Source organism: Lepidochelys kempii, chromosome 2, assembly GCF_965140285.1.
Source record: "Lepidochelys kempii isolate rLepKem1 chromosome 2, rLepKem1.hap1, whole genome shotgun sequence".
Lineage (NCBI taxonomy): Eukaryota > Metazoa > Chordata > Testudines > Cheloniidae > Lepidochelys > Lepidochelys kempii.
In genome coordinates, this window is record NC_136381.1 from 144,578,594 (window position 1) to 144,605,216 (window position 26,623).

At 40.9% G+C, this 26,623-nt stretch overlaps 1 protein-coding gene across 12 annotated transcripts in view; it reads right to left on the reverse strand.

Annotated features, from left to right (window-relative positions):
• MTRR (5-methyltetrahydrofolate-homocysteine methyltransferase reductase) overlaps positions 1–26,623 on the reverse strand; it is a 172,235-nt gene that overhangs the window by 126,926 nt on the left and 18,686 nt on the right. For all 12 annotated transcript variants that reach the window (XR_012157387.2, XR_012157386.2, XR_013635360.1 and 9 more), the window contains 4 exons: positions 24,839–24,956; positions 23,235–23,616; positions 19,467–19,589; positions 11,261–11,414 (listed from right to left, as the gene is read on the reverse strand). Coding sequence is in view for 9 of the 12 variants with exons in the window: in XM_073332389.2 (XP_073188490.2) it covers positions 11,261–11,414; positions 19,467–19,589; positions 23,235–23,616; positions 24,839–24,956 (777 nt within the window). In the remaining 3 variants the exon portion in view is untranslated. The remainder of the gene's footprint in view (positions 1–11,260; positions 11,415–19,466; positions 19,590–23,234; positions 23,617–24,838; positions 24,957–26,623) is intronic.

Here is a 26,623-nt window from a genome sequence, read left to right on the forward strand (position 1 = left end):
TGTAAATAGTGGATGGAATATGGAAACTGAACTACATTTTGAGTCCTCAATCCTTGGGTTTAGCTGAGCTGCGTCACTACAGCTGGGGATTTCCACACCGCAGCTGAATCCCAGTAGGCCCATTAAGGCACTTTTACAGCTTGCTTGCACCACCAGTGCAGCAAAAAGGGAGCTGGGGGCCATACAAGGGAAGGATGTGGGAGGGCATATCTGGCCCTACATGTTCAGGGGTCATGAAGGATCTGGCCCTACATTGTTCTTTAGCAAACCTACTATCAACTAATAATTAACAAAAAATATAAACGAGATGTTTCTATTGCCGTTTAGTCAAGACACTGCAAAGGCTGGGCAAATTAATCTTTAGTCAATGTGCTATATTTGCCGATTGTAATAAATTAAGGTTACTTACTTGTAACTGAGGTTTTTCAAGATGGACTCTGCATATTCACACCTTTGGGCTATGTGCCAGCTCATGCTATTGAGTGGGGCAGCCTTCGATTAGTAGTGCCCATTAGAACATTCACCCACCCCAGCCCCATCCTCCCCCTTAGCGTTCAAGCACGTTCCGACAGTGGGACTATAAGGGAGGGTGTGTGTGCGCAGCAGCGGCGCCTCAGTTCCATCCACTGCTAATCACAGCATCATAGAGCTGGAAGGTACCTCGAGAGGTCTTCTAGTCCAGGCCCCTGCAGTCAAGGCAGGACTGAGTATTATCTAGACCATCCCTGACAGGTGACTGTCTAACCTGCTCTTAAAAACCTCCCATGATAGAGATTACACAACCTCCCTAGGCAATTTCAGCGTTTAACAACCCTGACAGTTAAGAAGTTTTTCCTAAAGTCCAACCTAAACCGTTGTGCTGCAATTTAAGCCCATTGCTTCATGTCCTATCCTCAGAGGTTAAGAATAATTTTTCTCCCTCCTCTTCGCAACAATCTTTATCTACTTGAAAACTTATGTCCCCCCTCAGTCTTCTCTCCTCCAGACTAAACTAACCCAATTTTTTCAATCTTTCCTCATAGGTCATATTTTCTCGACCTTTAATCATTTTTGTTGCTCTCCTTTGGACTTTCTCCAATTTATCCACAACTTTCCTGAAATGTGGTGCCCAGAACTGAACAAAATACTGAGTAACAATGTAGAGTTGTGAGTAGTTACAACTCTGCAGAAAAAAAAAAAGGAAGGCAGAGAGTGTGAATATTCCTAATTCACCTCATAACTTTGGTTACAAATAACCTTCATTTCTTGAGTGTATTCTGCATGTCCCCACTCTTGGGACAGTTTAGTCAGCAGTATATATCGAAAGAGGGACAGTGGGTAAAAAAGTCCTAATTAAACAAGGACTACAGAACCAATCTACCAAACTGGTCACCTGATGCTAACACACACTGCTTAGTAAACATATGTATTGAAATCCACATGGCTGCTTTTACACATTTGAATTAGTGGGGAATGCCTTATACATGCTACAGAAGCAGCAATTCCTCTAGCGGAGTGTGCTCTCAGCAGAGCAGGAGGAGATTGTGAGGCGTTTTTATAAAACTTTTCAATATATATTATCTGACCCACCTAAGATCCCACTTATGCACAGATGTTATTTCCTTCATAGTTACCCACATATGAAACAGTTTGCATAAAAATCTAAAATCCATGGTCCTAAGTATCTTTTAGCATCCAAATAGAGTAATTCTGACTTGCCATTACTTGAATGTGGTCTGGGGAAAAACACTGGTAGACTAATGGATTGATTGACATGGAAATGAAAAATTACTTTTGGTAAATTCTGTGCGGGGACAAAACTACTTTATGAAAAACTGTAAATGGAGGACCACTAAGGCATGATGTTCACTAACTTTCCTGGTCGATGTTATTGCTATAATAAACGCAGTCTTAATCGAAAGATGAAATAGAGAATAAAATGATAAAAGTTCAAAGGGTGAAGACAATCTGTAATAACATTAAGTTTGAATTTCATGATGGGGTACGCTTTCTCACGGGGGATAGAGATTTAATAACTCTTTCAGAAACCTCTTAATATTATGCAAGAGTATAGATCTATTGTTATACAAAATGCTGCAATTGTGGCTAAATATACCCCAAGTGATGTAATAGATAAACCTTTATTCTTTGGAAAGAGCAAATAAATCTAACATGGATTGAATAGGAGCTGACATAGGATCAATACCCTTATCTAATACCTACAGTGGAAATCTTTTTCATTTTAAATCATAACATTTTCTGTTTGTTGTCTTGTAGCATTAAGTAAAACATGTACATCTACATCTCTAATTCTGTCAGAATCTTATTGCTCACATTATCAGACCCAATGAAAATAGACCTGGATGATGCACTTTCCATTGCTACTGTGATAGAAGATCCAGTGACAAACATAAGCAACTGTTTCAGAGTAGCAGCTGTGTTAGTCTGTATTCGCAAAAAGAAAAGGAGCACTTGCGGCACCTTAGAGACTAACCAATTTATTTGAGCATAAGCTTTCGTGAGCTACAGCTCACTTCATCGGATGCATGCTGTAGCTCACGAAAGCTTATGCTCAAATAAATTTGTTAGTCTCTAAGGTGCCACAAGTACTCCTTTTCTATAAGCGTCTGTAGTTCCCTTTGAAAAGAAGGAACCACTACTGTCTCGGCCACACAGGGGTGACAAGTATCATCTTGGCTGATCTTTACAACCATTAACATTGAAGAGAATGGTGGGAAAGCATATACATTAGATCTGTACCCCAAATGAGAAGGAATGCATCTATTAGAGAGTAAGTGTTCACTCCTGCTCTTGAACAAAAACAATACATTTGGTAAATCTTGTGGCCCGTCTATATTTGGAGTGCCCAAAATAACAAAAATGTCCCAGATCACAGAGTCTTTCAATGACCATTTATACATCTGGGAAGAGTCTCTGCTTAGTTGATCAACAAACTGGTTGAGACTTCCTGTCACATGCAGAGGCACTGCATAAATCTCATGAAGTATACACCAATCCCAAAGTTTCATTGCTTCCTTGCAAAGTTATCATGAGCAGGGTCACCTGTTTGTTTACATGATATATTGCTCTCATATTATCTGTGGCCACTTGAACCACAGATCCTTGCATTTGAGGGAAGAATGAGCTGAGCATCAAATGAATTGCTCTTAACTCCAGAACAATGAGATGAAGGTGACGCTACTCCTTATTCCAGAGACGACTTGTTACAAAATTGTTGAGGTGCGCGCACCCAGCCTCTTTTTGAGATGTCTGTTTTAATTATCATGGAAAAAGAGAGGGCTGAGCATCACTCAGCTCCATACATTTTCTTGGTCCATCCACCACAAGAAAGTTTTCTGGATTTTCTCTGGAACGTTATTAGATTCACATTTGTATTTGCAGGTCTGAAGCTTCTTGCTAACCAGTGTTGTAGAGGCCTCATCTTTAGTATTGCATAAGCTGTGACTGATGTCACTGATGCCATAAGAACCGGTGGGAAGAGGAAGAACTTTACTTTCTAAGATGGACTCTGAAGTAGAGAATGATTGGTAGATTTCATCTTTAGGAACTTCTCCTCCAGAAGGTCAGCTTTTGCCATTTTGGAGTCAAGAAGTGCTCCTAAGAAAAGGATATTTTGTGAAAATGTCATTAGAGAATTCTTTTTGTTTATCAAAAATGCCAATCTTTGGAACAGAGAGCATATGAATTGAGCAATTCCTTCAGTTAGTCTTTAGAAGCAACTTTTCAGAGCCAATAATCTAAATATGGAAAAACAAAAGCCTCCGGTCTTCTCAGAAAAGCTGCCACTACAGATAGGTTGTAAAGACTTAGGTACACTGTAAAAAGACCAAAAGGGAGGACCCTGCATTGGAAAAGGTCCTGCATTATGGAAACACAAAGACCCTTTCTGTGTGATGGTCTTATCAACATATGAAAGTCAGCTTCTTTGAGATTGAGAACAGCAAAACAATCTAGATAGGAGAGGGAGGGGATAATGGATTCTAGAGTTGTACATCTAAAGGTTTCGCTTCAGAATGTTCTGTTTAGCCTCCTCGGATCCAGGATTGGCTGAAGACCTCTTTCTTTAGAATTACGAAACAGTGTTAGCAGAAAGTGAAGGTTACTTACTGTAACTGGAGTTCTTTGAGATGCATGATCCCTATTTGTATTCCACACATGGAATATGCATGCAGGCCATGCACGCAAGTCCAGAACTACTTCAAAGCAGCTTCCATTGGCCCACACATGCACAGTAGCTCTCCTAGTCTTCCCAACCAAGAATATAACAGGCAGTGTGGGTCAATACCCCTCCAGTTCTTCTTCTTACCACAAATCCAACAGGATCTGAAGCAGAGCATATGGAGGTGAAGGAGTAGAATACAAATAGGGACCACACATCAAGAACCTCCAGTTACAGTAAGGAGCCTCCATTTCTTGAGTGATGGTCCCTATGTGTATTTCACGTATAGGTGATTGGCAAGCAGTGTTCAGACTGGAGGCTGGTGAGGAAGCTGGCAGCAAAGATGCTTGCAATACTGATGATTCCACTGCTTCAGCAGCCATGGCATGAACTAGAGTATAGTGCATCGCAATCGTGTCGATCAAACTCGAGGTGGCCACTCTACTGATGTCCTGCCGCAGAACGTGTGAAAGGGATGCCATGGACGCAGCTTGTGCTCACGTGGAATGAGGTGTGACACCCCCAAGGGGAGGAATATTTGCTATCTTGTAGCACTCTTAAGATTCACCTTGGGACCCATTTAGAAATCCACTAGAAGGATATGGCTTGCCCCCCCAATCTCTTTGCTATGGTGATAAAGAGTCTCAATGATTTCTTAATAGGCTTATTCTTTGCAGGTAGAATGCCAGGACACACTGGATATCAAGAGAGCAAAGTCTCTTGTCTTCAGAGGAAGCATGGGGTTTTGGGGAAAATACAGGTAAGTAACATTTAATTGATGTGGAGCTCAGAAACAGTCTAGCGGAGAAACTTGGGATGTAGTCAGAAAGAAACCTTTTCTTTGTGAAACACTTTATAAGGAAGGTCCACCATATGGCTCTGAGCTTGCTAACCCTCCTAGCTGAGATGATAGCTACTAAGAATGCCACCTTCATGGACAGGTAGGCCATGGTACAAGTCTCCAGGGGTCTGAAAGAGGACTAATGATCTTGGACAAGACAAGGTTAAGGTCCCACTCAGGGGTAGGTTTAAACATTTGTGAGAAGGTCCTGATCAGGTCTTTCATGAATTGTACCGTAGTTGGGTGAGTAAAGCTCGAGCATTCTTCCACGGGAGTGAGAAAGGCACTAAATCGCTGCTAGCGGTACTCTTAGTGAACTGAGAAAGAGACCTGAAGTTTTCAGGGACAGGAGATAGTTTAGACTATCAGGATGCTTACAGTATCTGGAGAACATTGATGTAATTGTGCCCAGGCTGAAAAGCATCTCTACTTAGCCTGCTAGCAGGTTCTAGTAGACTCTTTTCTATTCTGGTTAAGGACAACCTGAATAGGAGTCAAACACGAGCATTCTATTTCTGATGCCCACTCAAAAACCAGGCCATGAGGTGGAGAGAGCCCACTTCGGGATGCTTGGTCTTCCTCCCATCCTGGGTTAGTAGATAGGGGAACAGGCAGATTCCAATTGGTGGGATGGCACACACTGTTAGAAGTTCTATGAGCAGAATGTCTGGGCCAGTGGGGTGTTGGGGAATGATGTTGGTTTTGTTGCAGCATATCTTCCCTACGACCCGTGGAAGCAGCGGAATGGGAGGAAAGGCATATCTGAGGCTCTTCGTCCAGGACATCAGCAGAGCATCACCTTGGGAGTCGCAACCCATAGCTCCCCTGGAGCAACATAGGAGCAGCTGCCTTTTAGTTTGGGATACAAAGAGGTTCCATAGCAGAGTACCCTACTGTGTAAATATCTGGTTTAGGACGGTGTTGTGAATCTCCCATTCATGGTCTATCAAGAAGCTTCAGCTTAATTTGTCTGCCAGGGATACCAGGAAGACACACTGACTATACAGTTTCAGAGTAGCAGCCGTGTTAGTCTGTATTCGCAAAAAGAAATGGAGTACTAGTGGCCCAGGTGCCACTAGTACGCCTTTTCTTTTTGACTATACAGTGATGCAGTTCCTGACCCACCAGTTCCAAAGTCTGAGGGCTTCCTGGCAGAGGGGACAAGATCTTGCTCATCCCTGTCTATTTATATAGACTATCTTAATGATTTTGTCCAACATTACCTGTATATGGAGTGAACATAAAAGTGGAAGGAAGGCCTTGCTTGCGAAGTGGACCACTCTCAGTTCTGCTGGTCTCTCGTGGGGTCCAGGTGCCCTGAGCAGTGTGATTGTCCAGCTGAGAACCTCACCCTCAAAGGGAGAACTGTCAAAATGGTGGCCATAGGTGTGGGAGTTCAGAAGGGAACTCCCACCATGACCTTTTCCGGGTTGAACCACCACATTAAGGAGGTGATAATGGGTGGGAATGACTATCCTGGAGTTGATATGGTCATTATTTGGTTGATAGATCCAGTGGAGCTAAGCCTGCAAGCATTACAAGTGGAGTCTGGCAAAAGGAGTCATGCAGCCATACAGCCTAACAGAGAGCAGCACTTATGCACTATGATTTGTGGTCTGTGGGTGATGTGTGAAATCAGGTTGTTCATAGTATGAAGCCCTTTTGAGGGGAGGAATGCTCTTGCAGAAACAGAGTCAACCTTCCCCCTATAAAGTTTATTGACCTTGTGGGTAACAAAACAGACTTTTCTTTGTTTATGCAAAGGCCTAGGGCTGCTAAAAGTTGTAATAGAAACCCTGTCGCCAACCTGACCTCCTGACGAGATCGGTCTTTCAGGAGCCAGTCGTCCAGATATGGGAATACCCTGGCATTTCATCTGAATGGCTACCCCAGAGAAAACCTTTGTAAATACTCTGGGCTCCATAGCCAGCCCAAAGGGGAGGATTTGAATCGGGAAGTGTTCCTGGCTTACCATAAAATGCAGGAACTTCCTGTGTGATGGGTGAATGTCCACATGGAAATGTGTCCTCCATATCAAAAGCTGTGAACCACATCTTTTCATGAAGGGAGGGGATTTTACATGCCACCATAATCATCTGAAACTCCAGCTTTGGCAACTCAACATTTTTATTCCAAAGGTCCAGGATGGGTGTCCACCCTCCCTACTTTTTTTGGGGAGGGGGCGGGGGGGGGAGAATTAGGAAACAACAGGGAGAACCACCCTCTCCCATAGTAATGAGACAAAACACATTCTACTGCCCCTCGGTGTAAAAGAGATTATCCTTCCACTGAACAATTATCTCGTGTAGGCCTTGCTGGAGCACTAGGCATAACTAAAAGCATGAACCAAAGGCTGTGAACCAGAGTAGGCCTGGCCTTGGCAAAACACCATCACACAGGTACTAGCTAACACCAAGCAAGCACATTCCTGACTGGAGAGAATGGTTTTGTTTGAATTAGCTGGGTATAAAGATAAGGGTGATAACTAACCGTGTCTGGAGCGTAATACTTGTTTGTATCAACATAACAAAAGGAGAAGTCATAGGAGCAGCTTTGTCCTAGCCTAAGGGACAGGATCCTAGTGTCCTGACTGAGCTGGTACCATTGTCATGGGCATACACGTTAGTGTACCTGTAGATCTTATGGGACGCTAATACCGTGCTTTGTCAACAATAGTCCTGGCTGAGCACCTTTGCCATTGAACCAAGCCTATGGCCTTTCTGATGAATTACATCGAAGTCTGCTGAATTAACATGGTGTGAGCTGCACTAGTAGACAGTGCATCAGAGCTCCAAGAACAGCAACACCAGCAGCACTAACAATGCTGCAGCACAAATAACACGCCACAGCACCAAGTGCGGGGACCAGCAAGTGGGTTTGTGAGGAGGGAAGGACAGAAACTCTACGGAGTATCCCTGGTGTATAATCTCCAGAACCCATAGTGATCTTGTTCCAGTTGTGGGCAAAGGGTGTAAGATGGCCCCCATAGGTGATAGGGGAAGGGTGCTTGGCATCAGTGAGGTACGCAAGTCTCTACCAATATGTCTAAAGTGGCTCTTATCTGGTGGCTGAGAGTGAGTAGAGGCTGTGGCAGTAGAGGGGGCCAAGAAGCGAGGCTTCTGAATCTTTTAGCATAGCCACAGAGACTCAGCTGTGCACTGGTAATGAGGTGCATAAGGAGGGAGTGACCTCAGGCTATAGGATTGCCTTGGGTGTTTCCTCCTGGGGGCTGGAGTATAAATCCCCAGGGAATGCAGAGTCAATCTAAAATCTTTTAGTGAGTGCAGGGACTCATCCATTTTCTCTTTGAAGAGATTCAGCTAATCAAAAGGGAGGCCCTGGGTGGTGTTTTGGACCTCCCACTGAAACCCTAACAATTGCAGCCAGGAATCCCTCCTCATGACTAGACTAGCAGCCAAACTTCTGGAAGCTGTGTCCACTGCATCGACTGAAGCCTGGAGGGCTACTTGTGCCACTAGCTTCCCCTCATCTAAAATAGACAGAAATTGAGTCCTGCCTTCTGTGAGAAGCTTATCTCTGAAGTTTGCAAGCCTGGAATAAGTATTAAAATTGTATTTTGCTAACGCCACTTGGAAGTTAGTGACATAAAATTGCAGGCCTCTGGAGAAGACCTTCCCCCACAAGAGGTCCAGTCTTTAGAGCCTTTATCTGCCATTTTAGAGTGTGACTGAGCCCTTTCAAACAGCTACCTGAACCACCAGCAAGCTGGGGGGCAGAATGAGAGAATAAGAATTCAGCCCCTTTCGCAGGAACAAAATACTGTTTCTCAGCCCTTTTCCGGGTAGAGGCCCAGGATGCTGGAGCATGGCATACTACTCTAGCCAGTTATAGTATGGCTTCATTGAAAGGCATGGCCAACTTACTTGGTCCCTGCAGCTGCAAGATGTCCAGGAGCTGGTGTTAAGGGTCCTGGACCTCCTCTAATGGGATCTGTACGTCACTGGCAACTCTTTCTAACAGCTCTTGGTACCAGCAGTGGTTATCCAGTGGAGAAGGCAAAGGAGTGACTGCCTCATCCAAGGAAGATGAAGACACAACCGTCGGAACTGTTGGTACTTGTGCATCCAGTTCCTCCATCTCCTTCTTGTACACTGACAGAACTAGCTGGCAAGAGGGAGAGGAGTGGTATAATTCTTAAGAGTGGCCCGGATGCCTGCCATAATGATCCCATGGACACCAATAAGGCAAGAAAGAGGGATTAATGAGTTGTGGGGGACCCCAAGCAAATTGGTACCAATGACGCGGGGCGGAGGGGAGGGGGGCAGGAAGACCAGGGGGTCATACCCAACAGAATGGTAAGCATAACCCCTCCTTGACTATCTATCAGGGCTCAACTGGCTCTGTGGATATACTGTTGTGGACATCTCCTTTCATTTATCAGAGTCCAAGAACTGCTCCATCAATAGCAGTGGTGCCGTTGTACCAAGCCACTCCTGCCAGATGGTTGGAGGTGAGACAGCTCCTGGGACAACGATAGACTCCTCCTCTGGAGTAAGGACAACCCTTAGGAGGTCTGGGACAAAAAGAAGTGGAGTCTGTGGGTCAGGGAGGAATTTATACAAGTCTCAGTACACCCAGGTGTCCAGGGGGTTCCTGCAGTTAAGTCTGAAACGTGGTGAATCTGTAGTGACTAGATTGTCTTGAGATAGACAAGGCAGTACTGACAATGGGTCCAAACCAGCAATTGTAGACTGAACTGGAGAATATCTGCCTATCCTTTCGCTAGTACATACGTATGTACTAGGAAGGGGCATTTGGAGGGATGTGTGTGTACTGGAAAGGGGTATTTGAAGGGTGCTGGAAGGAGTTACGTGGAACCCCCCTGACCCAAACACCCACACACCAGCTTCCCGCCCCCTCCCCACCCGGGAGCCTAGCCAAGGGACCACACACCCACACTCCTCCCCTCAGAGTCCAGTCACAGGCTCTAACCCATCCAGCTTCATTACTGTCGTACAGAGACGACCCATACCTGCTGATAGTGATGGGGCACAATTTAAAGGTTTAGCCGCCCCCGGAACAACTCGAGTCATGTGTCTCTCCCTAGTTACTCTCAGTCTCACCTCCCAGAAAGCAGCAGGCCCTCCACGGAGCTCCCGATGGGGTGCAGCTCGCTGGCTCTGGCAGCTGCCACACAGGGAAGGGGCCTGGCTGCACTACGTGACCGAGGAAGGCTGGCAAACTTGGGAACCGCAACCTGCCCAAATCTCCAGTGCAGGCGCACTGCGAGATGGGGATTTGGGCTCTCCCATGTTCAGTGACTCCCAGTGGTGGCCAGCAGCTCTGCAGTGCCAATTATAGGGCGGGGTAGGGAGAAATGAAATTCTGTGCAGAATTCCCTGAGGAGTAGGATCTGAGCCTGGAGCCGGCCTCTTATTTTCATGTTCCTTAGAAATTTAGAAAAAAAAGTCTTAGAAATGTCAGAACTGGAGATTTTAACTCATAAGACTTCTAGCAGAAGGAAGGCCTGGAGCCTGTTCTGCCTCTTCCTTCTAGTTCATGATGTGAAAGACCAACAGATAGTACAAGGAATAGGAGAATGCCCTTTTCCTAAGCATTTTAGGCACGGAGCATGGGCATCTGATGCCGGAAAAAACTGTGTGATAATGCACATCTTTTAAATCCATATTTCTTGATCTTTGGATCCACCATAGCTAAGTAACAGTAATACCAATACTAACATTAACTATTTACAAATGTCTAACTATTTAAAAAGTAAGGCACGTATCTTACTAAGGATCTTGAATCCAAAGAATGCTCACATCTGGTCATGTGGCTGGAAGGAACTGAGGGAGCAACCACTGCCATGCCACCTTGTACAGCCCCATTCTCAGAACGTGCTAGAATGCTGAGGGAAGGGGCAAGGAGGAGTGCTCTAACAGGCAATACTAGTAGAAGGCTGCACTGGTCAAAGGCACTAGTCAGCACATATCCAATATGCAAAGGACACTCGAAGAAGAGCACACAGATTTAAAAATTACAAACGTAATCTTAGTAAAATAGTTTGTTTCACCAGGACAGGCTCCTGATTGTTTGAGAGATACCTAGTAAAATCATGGCCAGTGTTTTGCAAACCCATCCCCGCACTTTTTTTTTTTTTTAAGTGCCAGTAAGATTAAATGACCAAATGTCCTAACCGTTGAAAAATTCAAGCCAAAATGTTCACACCTATGAGCTTCCATTATATTTAAATAGGCAAACAAGCATTATTTGTTGCTTAATAGTGCATTATACATTACCTTTCTTTTTAGTGGCTTGTTTAATCTTTAAGCAAACAACGCACTCTTTCCTTTCTGAAAGTCCCAAGATATGAAGAAGTTCTTGCACCTCTTTGGGATTGTTGGGGCATATGACACAGAAGGCATCTCCAGGTTGGTAGCAAAATGTTGTTTTCTAAGATAAAGATTTTTTTTTTAAATAAAGCTGTGTAATAAACCATGGCCCATATTCTCCACACTCATAAAACAAAATCCTGCTGTTAAAGACAATACCATCGTTTTATATTTTTATTATATTTGGCCCTGGTACATCAGAAATATAAGCATGTAACCTTTTCTTTTTAAATTTAAGCTTTCTACTTAGGAAACCTATTCTCTTACTGGTTGAAGAGTTTTTCAAATATATAAAATAAGCCCAGTTAAACAGTTTATGCAGAAAAAAATGTGTTTACAAGGAGATTTGTATATACAAGAGGCCCCAATTCATCATTAGTTGTGTATATTGTTTTTCTATGTCTGGAGAACTAAATAATATAGCTACCACTAACAGCGACCACTCTGAAAACTAAATAAATACTGAATCTTCGTGGTGAACAATTTACATAAATTTGTTACCCTAACAGAAAATTAGCAGGTTAAAATACTTTGGTGAATGGTGATTATAATTATATACAATTATTTCCTTTTCCTGAGAAAATTAGCACAAGTAAGAGAAATTCAAAGAAAATTAAACATAAAACTAGATCTCTGAATATAAATAAGAGGTCGTAGTCTCTTTATTTGGCTGAGGTGCATGATGTTAACTGATGACTTAATCCTAAGCGAAGGTACATGATGCTAATGAATGCTTAAGTCTTAAGTGGAGCAGAGCATCTGACTCAAGAGGTGAATATAGCTGAACTGATTGTTAACAGCAACCATAGTATAATTCAATTTAATATCCTTGTGGGGCCCAAAGAAGCCCACCACAGTAGCACAAAACTACATAAAACCAAGGAAGCTAGTTAAAAGGTACAGACACAAAAACTGAAAGGTCTGTAAGATGCATAGAAACCTTTTAAAAACATTATAATAGAGGCTCAAATTAAATATATACTCCAAATTAAAAAATATAGTAAGAGGACCAAAATGTGCCATCATAACTAAACAAAGTAAAGTAAGTATTTAGAGGCAAAATGGCATCCTTTAAAAAAGGAAAGTTAAATCCTACTTAGGAAAATATAAAGGAGCATAAACTCTAGCAAGTCAAAAGGTAAAGTATAATTAGGTATGCCAAAAAAAAATAATTTGAAAAACAACTGACCAAAGACAAAAAAATGTGTTAGTTTTTCATTTAAGTACATCAGAAGCAGGAAGCCTGTCAAACAATTACTGGGGCCACTGAATGACCAAGTGCTAAAGGAGCATGCAAGGAAGATATGATAATTGTGGAGAAGCTAAATAAATTTTTTGCATCAGTTTTCACTGCAGAGGATGAAAGAAAGATTCCCACACCTGAACCATTCTTTTTTTGGTGACAAATCTGAGGAAGTATCCCAGAGTGAAGCATCAATAGAGGAGGTTTTGGAACAAATCAAGAAATTAAACAGTAATAAGTCACCAGGACAACATGGCATTAACCCAAGAGTTCTGAAGGAACTCAAATATAAAATTGCACAAGACCTAACTGTGGTATGTAACCTATCATTTAAATCTGCTTTTGTACCTGATAACCAGAAGATAACTAATGTTACACCAATTTTTAAAAATTGCCCCAAAGACGATCCTGGTAATTACAGGCTGGTAAGCTTACATTAAAATACCAGGCAAACTGGATGAAACTATAGTAAAGAACAGAATTATTAGACACAGATGAACACTATTTGTTGGAGAAGAGACAACAAAGCTTTTCTAAAGGGAAATCAGGCCCCACCAATGTATTAGAATTCTCTAAGGGGATTAAACATGAAGACAAGGGTGATCCAGTGGATATAGCACACTTGAACTTTCAGAAAACCTTTGACAAGGTTCTTCACTAAAGACTCTTAAGCAAAGTAAGCAATAATGGGATAAGAAGGAATGCCCTCTCATGGCTCAGGAACTGGTTCAAAGACAGGAAACAAAGGGTAGGAATAAATGGTCAATCTTCAGAATGGAGAGTGGTAAATAGCAGTATCCCTCAGGGATTTGTACCAGAACCAGTGCTGTTCAACATATTCATAAATGAGCTTGAAAAAGGGATAAACAATGAGGCGGCAAAATTTGCAGATGATATAAAATTGCTCAAGATAGTTAAGTCCAAAGCAGACTCTGAAGAGTTATAAAGGGATCTCAAAAACAGGGTGACTGGGCAATAAGATGGCACATGACACACAAGCCTCTTCGACTACCATTCCAGAGGACATGCTTCCATGCTGCTGATGCTAGTTTCAAAAAAAAAAAAAAAAAAAAAAAAAGGGGGGGGGGAATTAAATTTGTGACTGAACTCCTTGGGGGAGAACTGCATGGCTCCTGCTCTGTTTTACCCGCATTCTGCCATAAATTTCATGTTATAGCAGTCTTGAATGACGACGCAGTATGTTGTTCATTTTAAGAACATTTTCACTACAGAGTTGACAAAAAAAAAAAAACACCACATGCACACATAGAAGGTACCAATGTGAGATTTCTAAAGATAGCTACAGCATTGGACCCACGGTTTAAGAATCTGAAGTGCCTTCCAAAATCTGAACATGCTTTCAGAAGAGTTAAAAGAGAACCACTCCAATGTGGAAACTACAGAACCCGAACCACCAAAAAAAGAAAATCAACCTTCTGCTGATGGCATCTGTCTCAGATAATGAAAATAAATGTGCCTCGGTCTGCACTGCTTTGGATTGTTATCAAGCAGAACCCATCATCAGCATGGACCCATGCCCTCTGGAATGGTGGTTGAAGCATGAAGAGACATATGAATCTTTTGTGCATTGGCACACAAATAACCTGCAACCCCGGCTACAACAATGCCATGTGAATGCCTGTTCTCACTTTCAGGAGACATTGTAAACAAGAAGCAGGCAGCATTATCTCCTGCAAACGTAAACAAACTTGTTTGAGCGATTAGCTGAACAAGAAGTAGGACTGAGTGGACTTGCAGGCACTAAAGTTTTACATTGTTTTATTTTTAAGTGCAGGTTTTTTTTGTATATTCTACATTTGTAAGTTCAACTTTCATGATAAAGAGATTGCACTACAATACTTGTATTAGGTGAACTGAAAAATACTATTTATTTTGTTTTTAACAGTGAAAATATTTGTAATAAAAATATAAAGTGAGCACAGTATACTTTGTATTCTGTGTTGTAACTGAAATCCACATATTTGAAAATGTAGAAAATATCCAAAGCTATTAAAATAAATGGTATTCTATTCTTGTTTAACCGTGCGATTAATCACGATTCATTTTTTTAATCTCACAATTAATTGTGATTACTTTTGTTAATCTCTTGACAGCCCTAATGCAAAGTAGTGCACTTGGGAAAACAATCTCAACTATACACACAAAATGATAGGATCTAAATTAGCTGTTACCACTCAAGAAAGATCTTGGAGTCATTGTGGATACTCCTCTGAAAATATCCACTCAATGTGCCGCGCCAATCAAAAAAGCTAACAATGTTATGAACAATTGGGAAAGGGATAAATAATCAGACAGAAAATATCATAACACCACTATATAAATCCATGGTACGCCCACATCATGAATACTGCATGCACTTTTGGTCACCTGATCTCAAAAAAGATATATTAGAATTGGAAAAGATACAGAGAAAGGACAAGAAAAATGAGTTATGGGTATGGAACAGCTTTCCGTATGAGAAGAGATTAGAAAGACTGGAATTTTGGAAAAGAGATGACTAAGAGGGGATATGATAGAGGTCTATACAATGTGACTGGTGTGGAGAAAGTGAAGAAGAAAGTGTTATTTACTCCTTCACATAACACAAAGACCAGGGATCACCCAATGAAATCAACAAACAGCATGATTAAAACAAATAGAAGTACTTTACATAACACACAGTCAACCTGTGGAACTCATTGCCAGGAGATGTTGTGAAGGACAAAAGTATAACATTGTTCAAAAAAGAATCAGATAAAGTTCATGGAGGATGGGTCCATCAAGGCCTATTAGCGAAGATGGTCATCGATGCAACCCCATGAGGTGGGTGTCCCTAGCCTCTGATTGTTAGAAGCTGGGAGTGGATGACAGCGGATGGATCACTCAATGATTGCCTGTTCTGTTCATTCTCTCTGAAGCACATGGCATTGGCCAGTGTCAAAAGACAGTATACTGAGCTAGAGTGACCATTAGTCTGACCCACTATGGACTTTCTTATGTTGTTCTTATGAAACTCCAGCATGCATTGTACAAAGTATGTAGACAGTGTGTAGGCAACAACAATAAAAACATTTATTCATAAGATGCACCAGGCAAAAAGAACTCTGTGATCCTAACAATAGAGGCCCAAATTTTCAAATAAGTGCATGCACTTTTGAGCCTGACTCAGGAGTGCAAATCTTCTGGATGTGCATGTGAATTGGGGTTACACGCATAAGCACACACAAAAGAGTGCATACTCCCTTAGGTACTGACCTGTTTGAAAACTTGGGGCAGAATAATTTAAAAAACAAACCCTAATTGTAACCAAGGAAGCACTTCTGAAAAAGTCCTATTGAAATGAAAAATAATTAAACCAATAGGATTAAAGAGCCCACAGAAGGTACTTTAAGGACCTACAGAATTGAACAGACTGTGGTATTACTGCAGTAGAATTCTATAGGTTGGCTGTATGGAGTACATTGGATATTGTTTAAATAAGATAGCATTTTTATCATACAGTATCACCTAGCTCGTGTATGGTGCTTTTGCTCTAGTTTTCCCTGAGTAAAGCAAAGTCATTCTATTTTTACAACTAGGAAAATAGAGGTAGAGACTAAGTGCTATGGAGACACAAAGAAAGTCAGTGTCAGAACCAGAATTAGACTCAGGAATTCCTAGCCTCCTGTCTTGTACTCATATCACTTGACCGGGCCTCATTCCTGCTACACAATGCTAGTAAGATCAATGCTTGCATGTATTAAGTATCACGGAATACCAGTTTTACCTTATTACCCAGTGTTTCAAAACATCTTCAAAGTCGTGTATTCATGGAGTCTTTTTGTTATTTTTACTAGCATCAACTTTTCCCCTCATTTTCCTCATTTCTGGTTACTTTAACCCCTTTCTTTTATTGACAGAATCTTTCACAAAACCAGTCTCATTCAATCCAAAATTAATGGAAGTCACTGTGATGTTAATGTGGCTTTAAGAGAATGAACAGAATCTCTAGGATGTGGGAGCTGACAGCTGGAGGAGGCCGATGGTTTGAGGTTAAACTGAGAGACGGACCTGAGTTCAGATGCTCTGTATATATGTTAACTATGTATTTAATAAAGACAGTTAATTTATGAGCAATGAATTATTATTATTAAAGACTAGAGAGACAAAGTGGGTGAGGTAATATCTTTTATTGGACCAACTTCTGTTGGTAAGAAGTTGTGATGGAAGCCTATGAGGGAGTTTAGTCCATCTGTCCATGCAGAATGTCCATGGGCTGGGTTTGTAGGAGATGTAGGGTTTGTAGAGTTTCTCTTGGAGTTGTTTGGGGAAGGATTTGATGATATCCTTAAGTTCCTTGGTAAACTGTGGTGTAAGGTCTTCTTTGAATTCTTTATAGTAGATGGTGTCAGAGAGTTGCCTTTTGGCCTCGTTAATGTAGTCATCACGGTTGAGGACTATGATGGCACCCCCTTCATCTGCTGGTTTCATCACTGTCTGGTAGTTACATCTCAGGGTCTGTATGGCCATCCTTTTGCTGGTAGAGAGATTAGGGTAGATACGTTTGTGATGTTTCACAAAGCAATCCTCTATGTCTGACCTATCAGTCCTCATCCTCAAAGTCCACAACACTTTCAGAAGACAAGCCTGGGAGCTTAAATTTGTAATTCTGCTAGGCACTAAAAATCATGGACTAAACATAGACACTGCATTTATGGCTTATTACAACAATCAGTAACCACTAACCCCCTCTTTTTGTTCTCTGACTACAGAGGTGTTATCGGGACTGTCATAAATATAAAGGGAAGGGTAAACAGCTTTCTGTATACAGTGCTATAAAATACCTCCTGGCCAGAGGCAAAATCCTTTCACCTGTAAAGGGTTAAGGTAACCTCGCTGGCACCTGACTCAAAATGACCAATGAGGGGACAAGATACTTTCAAATCTGGAGGGGGGGAAAAAGGCTTTTGTCTGTCTGTGTGATACCTTTGCCGGGAAGAGATCAAGGATGCAAGCCCTCCAACTCCTGTAAAGCTAGGAAGTAAGCTAGCTAGAAAATGCATTAGGGTTTCTTTGTTTTGGCTTGTAATGTAAATTCCCTGTGCTAGAGGAAATGTGTATTCCTGTTTTTGTGTCTTTTTGTAACTTAAGGTTTTGCCTAGAGGGTTTCTCTATGTTTTGAATCTGACTGCCTGTAAGATTATCTTTCGTTCTGATCTTTCAGAGTTGTTCTCTCTTTTTTTTTTTTTGTTCTTCTAATAAAGTTCTGTCTTTTAAGAATCTGACTGGGTTTTTTGCGTCTTAAAAATCCAAGGCTGGTTTGTGCTCATCTTGTTTATTCTCAAGCCTCCCCAGGAAAGGAGGTGTAAGGGCTTGGGGGGATATTTTGGGGAAAATAGGAACTCCAAGTGGTCCTTTCCCTGACTGTTAAATCACTTGGTGGTGGCAGCATTTTACCTAATCCAAGGCAAAGACTTTGTGCCTTGGGGACGTTTTAACCTAAGCTGGTAGAAATAAGCTTAGGGGGTCTTTCATGCAGGTCCCCACATCTGTACCCTAGAGTTCAGAGTGGGGAAGGAACCTTGACAGGGACACTCTACTTTGAATGATCCCTTAGAATATGTGCTACGTGCTTATGCTAAACAATCTGTTCTCTCTTGCATTTACCTGTGAGGCCTGGAGTTCTTTTCCGAGAACTGAAGAGCTCTGAGTGGCTCAAAAGCTCGTCTCTCACCAACAGAAGTTGGTCCAATGAAAGATATTACCTCACCCAACATCTCATTTCTCTAATACCATTGAGCCGACATGGCTACAACAATGCTACATATATTAAAGACTAGTTGATTACTTGACTATAAAACAACACATGGTACCAAGAGCAAAGGAAGTTATAAAAAGAATTGAAAGAAGTTTAAAAAAAATAGCTAAAAGTTATTCAGAAGTGAAAAACAAATTGGAATGAAATAAGGCAAGAAGTAAATATAAATATCAGTGAAGTTTGTATCAAAATAATTATTACGATAAAGGATCGCATGAACTACCTTATTTGAAGCCAAATGATAAAGTACATATCTAAATGGTAGAAATTGGGTTCAGAAAGCCACTTCAACAAAAGACGTACCACCTCAATCTTGTGTCATGATTAATGATGGTCAAGTGTATAGACAAAATTGGAGACATTTGCAATTGTTGTTGCAATTTTCAAACTCAGCTGAAAAAAGAAATGATATCATACCGCATCAAGAGCGGCAAGAAAATGAAAATGACATTATCCCTCTAAAGTCATAAGAGCAACTTCAATATAGAAAATATGGAAGTTAGATGGTCACTGTATCAAAGGAGATTTGTTAAAACACTTATAGTAAGCAGTTAATTCTGATTTTGTAAATAGACAGATACACACAAATAAAGTTGTGCTAAAAATATTGAAAGAAAGTAGATGTGGTGTTACTGTGGCTTTAAGAAATGAATGGAATCTCTAGGGTGTGGGAGCTGACAGTGGGAGGAGTGAGTTGCTGTGATGCTGGACTGATAGATTGACCCGAGTTAAGATGCTCTGCATATATGTTAATTATGTATCTAAATAAAGATTCTTGTTAAATTACTAGAAATGAATTATTAAGACTAGTAAACTATACTTGCATATAAAATATGTAACAACTATAAAATGTTAGCTTATGTGGGGCCATACCCTCTACTAAATAAGTGAGATCCTTTGCATTACAAACAAGATCAACCTCAGTTGACCCACACTTCAACACACTATAGAAAGATATTTTAATAATATAACCCAGAACATTAGCATATAACATCACTCTTAACAGCTTTGTTCTCCAATTAATATTTTTTTTTACCCTTTCTTCCACCAGCTGAGGAGGTTTATCAACTTACTGAAATATCAAGTTCTAACAGCAAAGCTGTTTTTACTGCATCTTCCCTAGTGAGCTGAACTGCTTTGGTCACTGGAACATGGAAGACTATACCATCTGAAATCAATGAGGACACACTGAGTTCCTGAAAACAAGGACATAAAAGTTTAATCTGATTATATATGACCAACTGTATGGCAACCTACTATATAACATGCACAAATAAACTCACAAGTAATTAGTGGGACCATTTTCTTTTTCATATTAAGATCATAAAAACACCATACTGTAAACATGCACTCTATATACACATACAGTATCTCCCCCATACCTTTTTAAAAAATTCATGCCCGAGTACTAACAGGAACACTATTCAATTCTAAAGTGTAATAAGCACAAATTGTGGGGAAAAAAACACACAGTTTGATAAGTCACTGCTAAAGTGGATACCAAATACACGTTCAGTAGTTTTCTCTTTGAAGAGTTACCTTAAAAGATCCAATTTAAAAGTGGCAATTAAATCAGATACTGTATGAGGAAAAGATGACAGAGTGGCTAACACCATAACTAATGAATGTTGAAAGTAAGACTATAAACCATTTAAAAATTAGAAATATAAGATACAGCTAGGGTTAGACCAGTAAGCAGCTTATGGGAGAGAGCTTTAAATACGGTTGTATTTTTAAGCCTCAGCACTCTATAGACAGTACAACAAAAGAGCCAAAATTCAGGTTCTGTGCACACCAGGAGAGGCAACATGCTCAGTGCCCAGAAGGAGGAGCATGCTACGCTGTAGCAACCCTTTCTAACTCAATGAAGGGAAAACGCTAACAATTCCAGCCCATCTCTGCCAGAGGGTGTCCTCAATTAAAGGCAAGGCTCTAGCCCTCATTTCACTCCCACCTGTATCAGTGAGCATCATCCACTACCATTAGAGAAGAGTTAAGAAAACTGAAAATGGGATATACATTATACTGTTTTCTCAGATGGATTCGAATTGTTTTATCAATTAAAACAAGGGCAACTATTGACATCAGTATCCTTAAACAGAGTTGGGCAAATAACTAATTTTTCAGTTTGCTGGCAGTTCCAAAAAAATTATTTCAAGTCAAACTGAAACAAACATTGCAAAAAATTTCAGTTAACTGAAAAAAATCCATTTTGGTTCAACCCCAAATGGATTTTCCACACATTTGTTAAGGGCTAGATTCACAAAAACAGCCGGAGGAAGAGAAGGGGATGTGGTGGTACCATCCTCCTTATAACTTTTAGCCCAGTCATTAGGGCATTCACCTGAGATGTGGGAGACCGAGGAGCCATTTTCTCCTATGCCTCACATGAAATTATTTGAACTTGGGTCTCACTCACTACAGGAAAGTGCCTTAACTACTGGACTATAGCATATTCTGGTGTTGGGGGTCTCTCAATCCTTCCTGTTCAAATTGAAGCACTTTGCATAAATAATTTAAAAAATCACTGGAGCAGGAACTTGGGTCCCCCAGATCCCAGGTAAGTGTCCTGTCCACCAGGTTATATAGTCATGTTCACACTTTTCTTGGCACAATGACTATACATTGTCATTATGAATAGGCACCATCACCACCTCCTCCTCCTTTGTGAATGACAAGTCAGTCCCTCCCCAAATTTTTTTTTGCCAAAACTATTTAATGAATTGACATCAACTTCACAAATAATTTCAGGTGTACTGAACCGGTTTTCTTTTTCCAAACAAACTATTAGTCTGAAAAAATTCACCCAGCTCTAATCCTAAAGACTCCTTATAATTAAAGCAGAAGAACGAATAATATTCATTTTGAACTGTTACCCCTTAAAGAACATTTTAAATTGCTCTCAGAATGGTTTAGTTCCAGTCACTCAGACTCAGAGTCCAAATAAATCACTAAAGAGGCCACGCACCCAGCCCCGCACTTGAGAGTGGATGAGAGGGAATCCTTTTATGGGGACGCTAAAATCTGAGTTGATGGGCTTCAGTAGGAGTTGCCTTTAGTTTTGCTTAGAAGGAAGGGGATGGTTGCTGCAATGTGAGATCTTCGAAAATACGTATGCAGCAGGGTAACAATAGGGGAACAAAGAGCATGTCAGAATTCCAAATGTCATCTGAAAGAAACTTAGAAATGTAACCAAATGCTCATGGTCTGGAAAACAAAGTACCGTTTTTGAGCTGCATTTTCTAGACCATTCTGGGCTTTGTAACTACAGAGTGCAAAAGATCACAAGCTGAGGCTGTGGAGCCTTTCTTTGTTTTGTTTTGCATAGCATATCATACCATGGTTTAAAATGGCTTCTTTGTAAAAGCATATTGAGCTTAAAGCAGCAATATCAACCATTTGCTAGCTTTTAACCTGCAATTTATTGTTCAATTTACAACAGTAAAACTAGTATGAAGTTATTATGGTGGCAAGTTTGTCACAGCTATTGACTGTATTTTGAGCTGGTTTTGCATGATCATTTCTGACTTTTGTAAAGTACTGCGTTTTGAATGAAAATTGGACTAGACGGATATTAATGGAAGGAGTTTTTCATTACTACAAAATAAATTTTTGATGATTCCAGCAATTAAAGTTGTTCACTTCCTGGCATTTTGGAGTAATTTTCTTAGAGAGGGCTTATCATCTTGTCTGTTATGTAACTGGTTATACTTATCAGGTCATTGTCCGCTAAACTGACAAACATTCATTTTCTACCCAAGATATAAGCAGACATTTGTTACTTATAAAGTAATATGAAAATCTGCTTCCTTCAGAAACATATATGCCTTAGAAATTTTTTCAAAGGTCCCACTTAACTACAGAGACACAAGGTGGGGGAGGTAATGTCTTTTATTGGACCAATTTCTCCTGGCAAGAGAAACGAGCTTTTGAGCCACACAGAACTCTTCTTCAGCTCGAAAACTTGTCTCTCTCGCCAACAGAAGTTGGTCCACTAAAAAAATATTACATTACCCACCTTGTCTCTCTCTAATTTCTCAGACACAGTGTAAGAGTGGACTCACCCCTGCGGCGCCTCCTGCTGGTTGTCGGGAATTAGCTCACCAGCCTCTGGAGCGCCCTCTGCAGGCCGGTGATCCGCCTTACCATTGGCCCCACATCCCTCCCAGACCCAGTGCCCCATGTCTCTTGGATGGCTGCCCCCTGGCAGTACACCTATTGTCTCTCAGGGTCCCTGTCCCCACCCAGGGAAACTCCCACTCCCTATCCCTACCTTGCCTTAGTGTAAGGCTACCGCCAGTCACCAACTAGCCCCTTGTATCGGGGGAGACTACAGTGTAAAAGCCACTCATCGCTGGCAAGGAGAGGTTTGGACCTGCTGCCTTGGCCTACCTCCTTTGCAACCCCAATACCTGCCCTGCCTTGCTCTGCGTCCCAGTACCTCTATGGGCCTTGGACCAGGCCCTACAGCCTGAGGAGTTGCCAGCCTAGAGTGCCCACGCTCATCTTGCTCCTTCCCCAGCATTGCACCACCCTTCGTACCCTGTCAGGCAGGCATCCAGGCCCTGCTCTCTCCCAGCCTGGAGAGACTCTGGGCCTCTGGCTCACAGCCTTTTTATACAGGCCAGCTGGGGCCTGGCCCAACTGCAGCTGCTTCCCCAATCCGCCATCCCTAGCCACAGCACTCTCTGGGGCTGCTTTTAACCCCTTCTATTTTAGGAGCAGGATAAACACCACGCTTCACACAGCTACACTCTATTTAACTATAGGAACATGTGTGCAAACATCCATTGATCAGAATTTTCTCTATCTTTTATCATCCAAAACTCTGAAGTCCTTACCTGGCCAGTGCTGTCCTGAAACTGTACATCTATATATTCTGATGGCAGAGCAGGAATATTAAGAGCAGACTGTGAAAGAGGAGGGACTGATCGATCAAGTGAAGCTTCAGTATCTTGAACAGACACTACAGAATGAACATTAGCTGGTTTTTGGGATAAAGCATCAGTAGCCTTCACTTCTAAATCTTCTAGCTTCAAATGCTGTATTTCTGAGTCTAAGCTGCATATTCCTGACATGCTTGGGACTACAGTCATTGCAGAGACACCATTAGACACAGCCCTGAGATTGCTGCTCATGTCTTCTTTTATGTTCCATGACGTAAACTCTCTTCTGAGGGCAAGCCAAAGCCCATCAATCCATGGCTCAACCACTATTTCCAAACTGAAACAAACAAGGCAAAGTGAAGGTAAAGAATGACTTACTTCACTTTTAATTCTTACGGATAACCAAAAGAACAAAAAAGGCTTGATGACACTTCTCATTTTCTATTACCTGTACACAAACAGCTGCCATTAAAAGGACTTCCTTTACCAAAAATTCACGTTTGCATTTGACATGACATTTTTTTTCAGATTTAGGGGGAAAAAAGCACTCTTTCTGCCAACTATACAACCTTTATCCTCTTATGATGAAGCTTATTATAAGGAGTTAAAAGAGGAGTAACTGGAAAACACATGACTTTCAGCTGTTTATTGTAAGCTACAGACATAACTAATAAAGTTCCATTTTTTAAAAACACAAAAATAAGTCTTATGGTTGTGGCAATGTTTGTATGTTTTATTCTGTCCAGCACCTTCACATGGCTAACCAATATAAACAGCATTTCAAAATAGCTTTAAGCCAAGGCTCTGGTCTCCAACTGATGGAAAGTGAAACCAGAAAAACAAGAACAAAACTATTTTCTCACAGTAAAAATCTGTATCTCCAAAGAAAAGGAGACACTGAGATTAGTGGGCCATTTTACAGAGGAGAAACAAAAATAATTCAGGGAGTACTCAAACTAATCCTGCTACTATGGGGGCGGAGGCGGAGGAAGAGAGACAAAAACAAACTGCACAGAAGACTCCACCTGTTGCGAGACAAAAACTGGTATGCTCAGATGGGTAAATCTCCTTTGTATGAAGCTGAGGTCACAGTTTTGTTTGAATCCAGTCTCCATATACTAGCTAGAGGTCACATTACCCACTGTTTCAACTACAGAGATATTGTAGAACTGTGGTTGTTTTGTATTTATAAGACTGAATTTTCTTTGGTTAAACCTAAAAACTAGAAATAAAACCTTGTACCCATAATATAGGTAAAAAACGGCCAAGCATGTCACCGTTTATGAAAAGGTCTTCAGATGCAGTTTTTAGAAGTTCTGAGCCCTCACAGCTTCTACTGGAGTTATGGATACTTAGCACTTCTCAGTAAACAGGCCCATTCAAATCCACTGAAGATAAGTATGATTATTCTAGCTCATACTGGGTTCAATCCAGTCAGGTGCTTAGCATCGTCAAATACTACTGGCTTCACTGAGTATTCAGCAACTGGCAGGATTCATCTTTAAATCCCGTGTTTACTGGAAGAAAATAAAAAACAATTAAACTAATTCTGCTCATACCCTACGCAATCATCCGCCAGTCCAGTCTCATAGAAATGCTGTGCACCGAGTTCCTGGAGTCGTTTGTCTACTACCTTCCCACCATTGCAGAAGAACATGTATTCAGAATCTCCCAGACCTGAAAAATCCACGTAAAGAGGGTTTATATCTACCAAATAAATAAATATAAAGTTTACAGTGAAAAATCAAGATATTGTCTCACAAACAGGAAAGTTGGTATGTATATGAAAAGTAGATGTATTTAAGTCCTAAATTAACAAAACATGTGTGAACTGAAAATTGAATAGCTGATTACATTAAGGTATAGTTGACAAATGGTTCCTCTTCATTTACCTGCCCACTGCCAAGTTCAAAATGTTGTTTCTGTTGCAACAGCTGTGGGCACTAAAAATACCTCAAGCAACATCTTCCTACCATGTTTTAGGTGTTTATTATCAAAAACTGTTGTCTAACAAAACACCTAAACTAAAAACAAATTGTAGGTTGTAAATTCACATGAATACCCAAGAAATAAACTTATTTCAGCTAGAGCTAAGATTATTAATATATGTCACTAATTTAAGGGAGGAAAACATATTAAACATACTAGAGAGAAAAAGAAAAAGAGAAACATTGGAAATGCAGGAAAATTTAAGTAAAGGTAAATTTTAAAACCAGAGAGGTATATGGAAATACATGAATCAGGTAATTTCCCCCACTGTCTTGCTCAGGAACCACCAGAGATACTGAGTAAAAAATATCCAAGCATAACTCTTAGGTCCTTAAACCTCAATCGCCTTAGTAAAGATCCTGATCCAGCACAGGGTCAGAGAGAATATCTGCTCTTAACTACACTCTGATTAGGGGTCTCACTGCCTTCTCAATGGCTGGAGAGGCCATAGTAAAAGATGCACATAGCATAACAAAGGGTATCTTTCCTCACTATTCACAAAGAATCATAGAATTGTATGACTGGAAGGCACCTTGAGAGGTTATCTAGTCTAGTCCCTTACACTCACAGCAGGACTAAGTATTATCTTGACCATCCCTGACAAGTGTTTGTCTAACCTGCTCTTAAGAATCTCCAGTGATTGAAATTCCACAATCTCCCTAGGCAATTCATTCCAGTGCTTAACTGCCCTGACAGTTAGGAAACTTTTCCTAATGTCCAACTCAAACCACCCTTGCTGCAACTTAAGCCCCAGTGCTTCTTATCCTATCTTCAGAGGTTAAAGAGAACAATTTTTCTCCCTCCTCCTTGTAACAACCTTTTATGTACTTGAAAACTTATGTCCCCTCCCAGTAGGTATACTGTTAGTTTAAAGATGGCATTACACACAGAGCTAGCAAACATGAAATCAGTTACAAAAAAATCAATGCTCTGTTTCACATTCTCAATCATCCATCTGCAATAAGTAATAAATACAGTATCTTCTCCAGAATTAATAGGACCATGGCTGCATACTTCTTATACACCTCAGAAAACTCATAACTAAAAATAAACTTCAGAATACACATGACCAATTTTTTTAGCCTGATAGTCTAAATGCAGGTTGAACAGTCAGCAGCACTCTGGTAGTGGAATTAAAGCTTTTCAGATGAACTTTTGCATTTCCAGAACTTTCTGGGTTTTGGTTTTATACCTCAATATTATTTGATTTTTCCCCATTAACTTACTGACAAGTATTAATTTTAACTGTAGCTTAATTAACAAACGCCATTTGATGTTTCTCACTATTGTTGAAATGTATGTCATGGCACAAGCATTAAGAATTTTCAGAAAAAAAAAAAAACACTGACATTTTT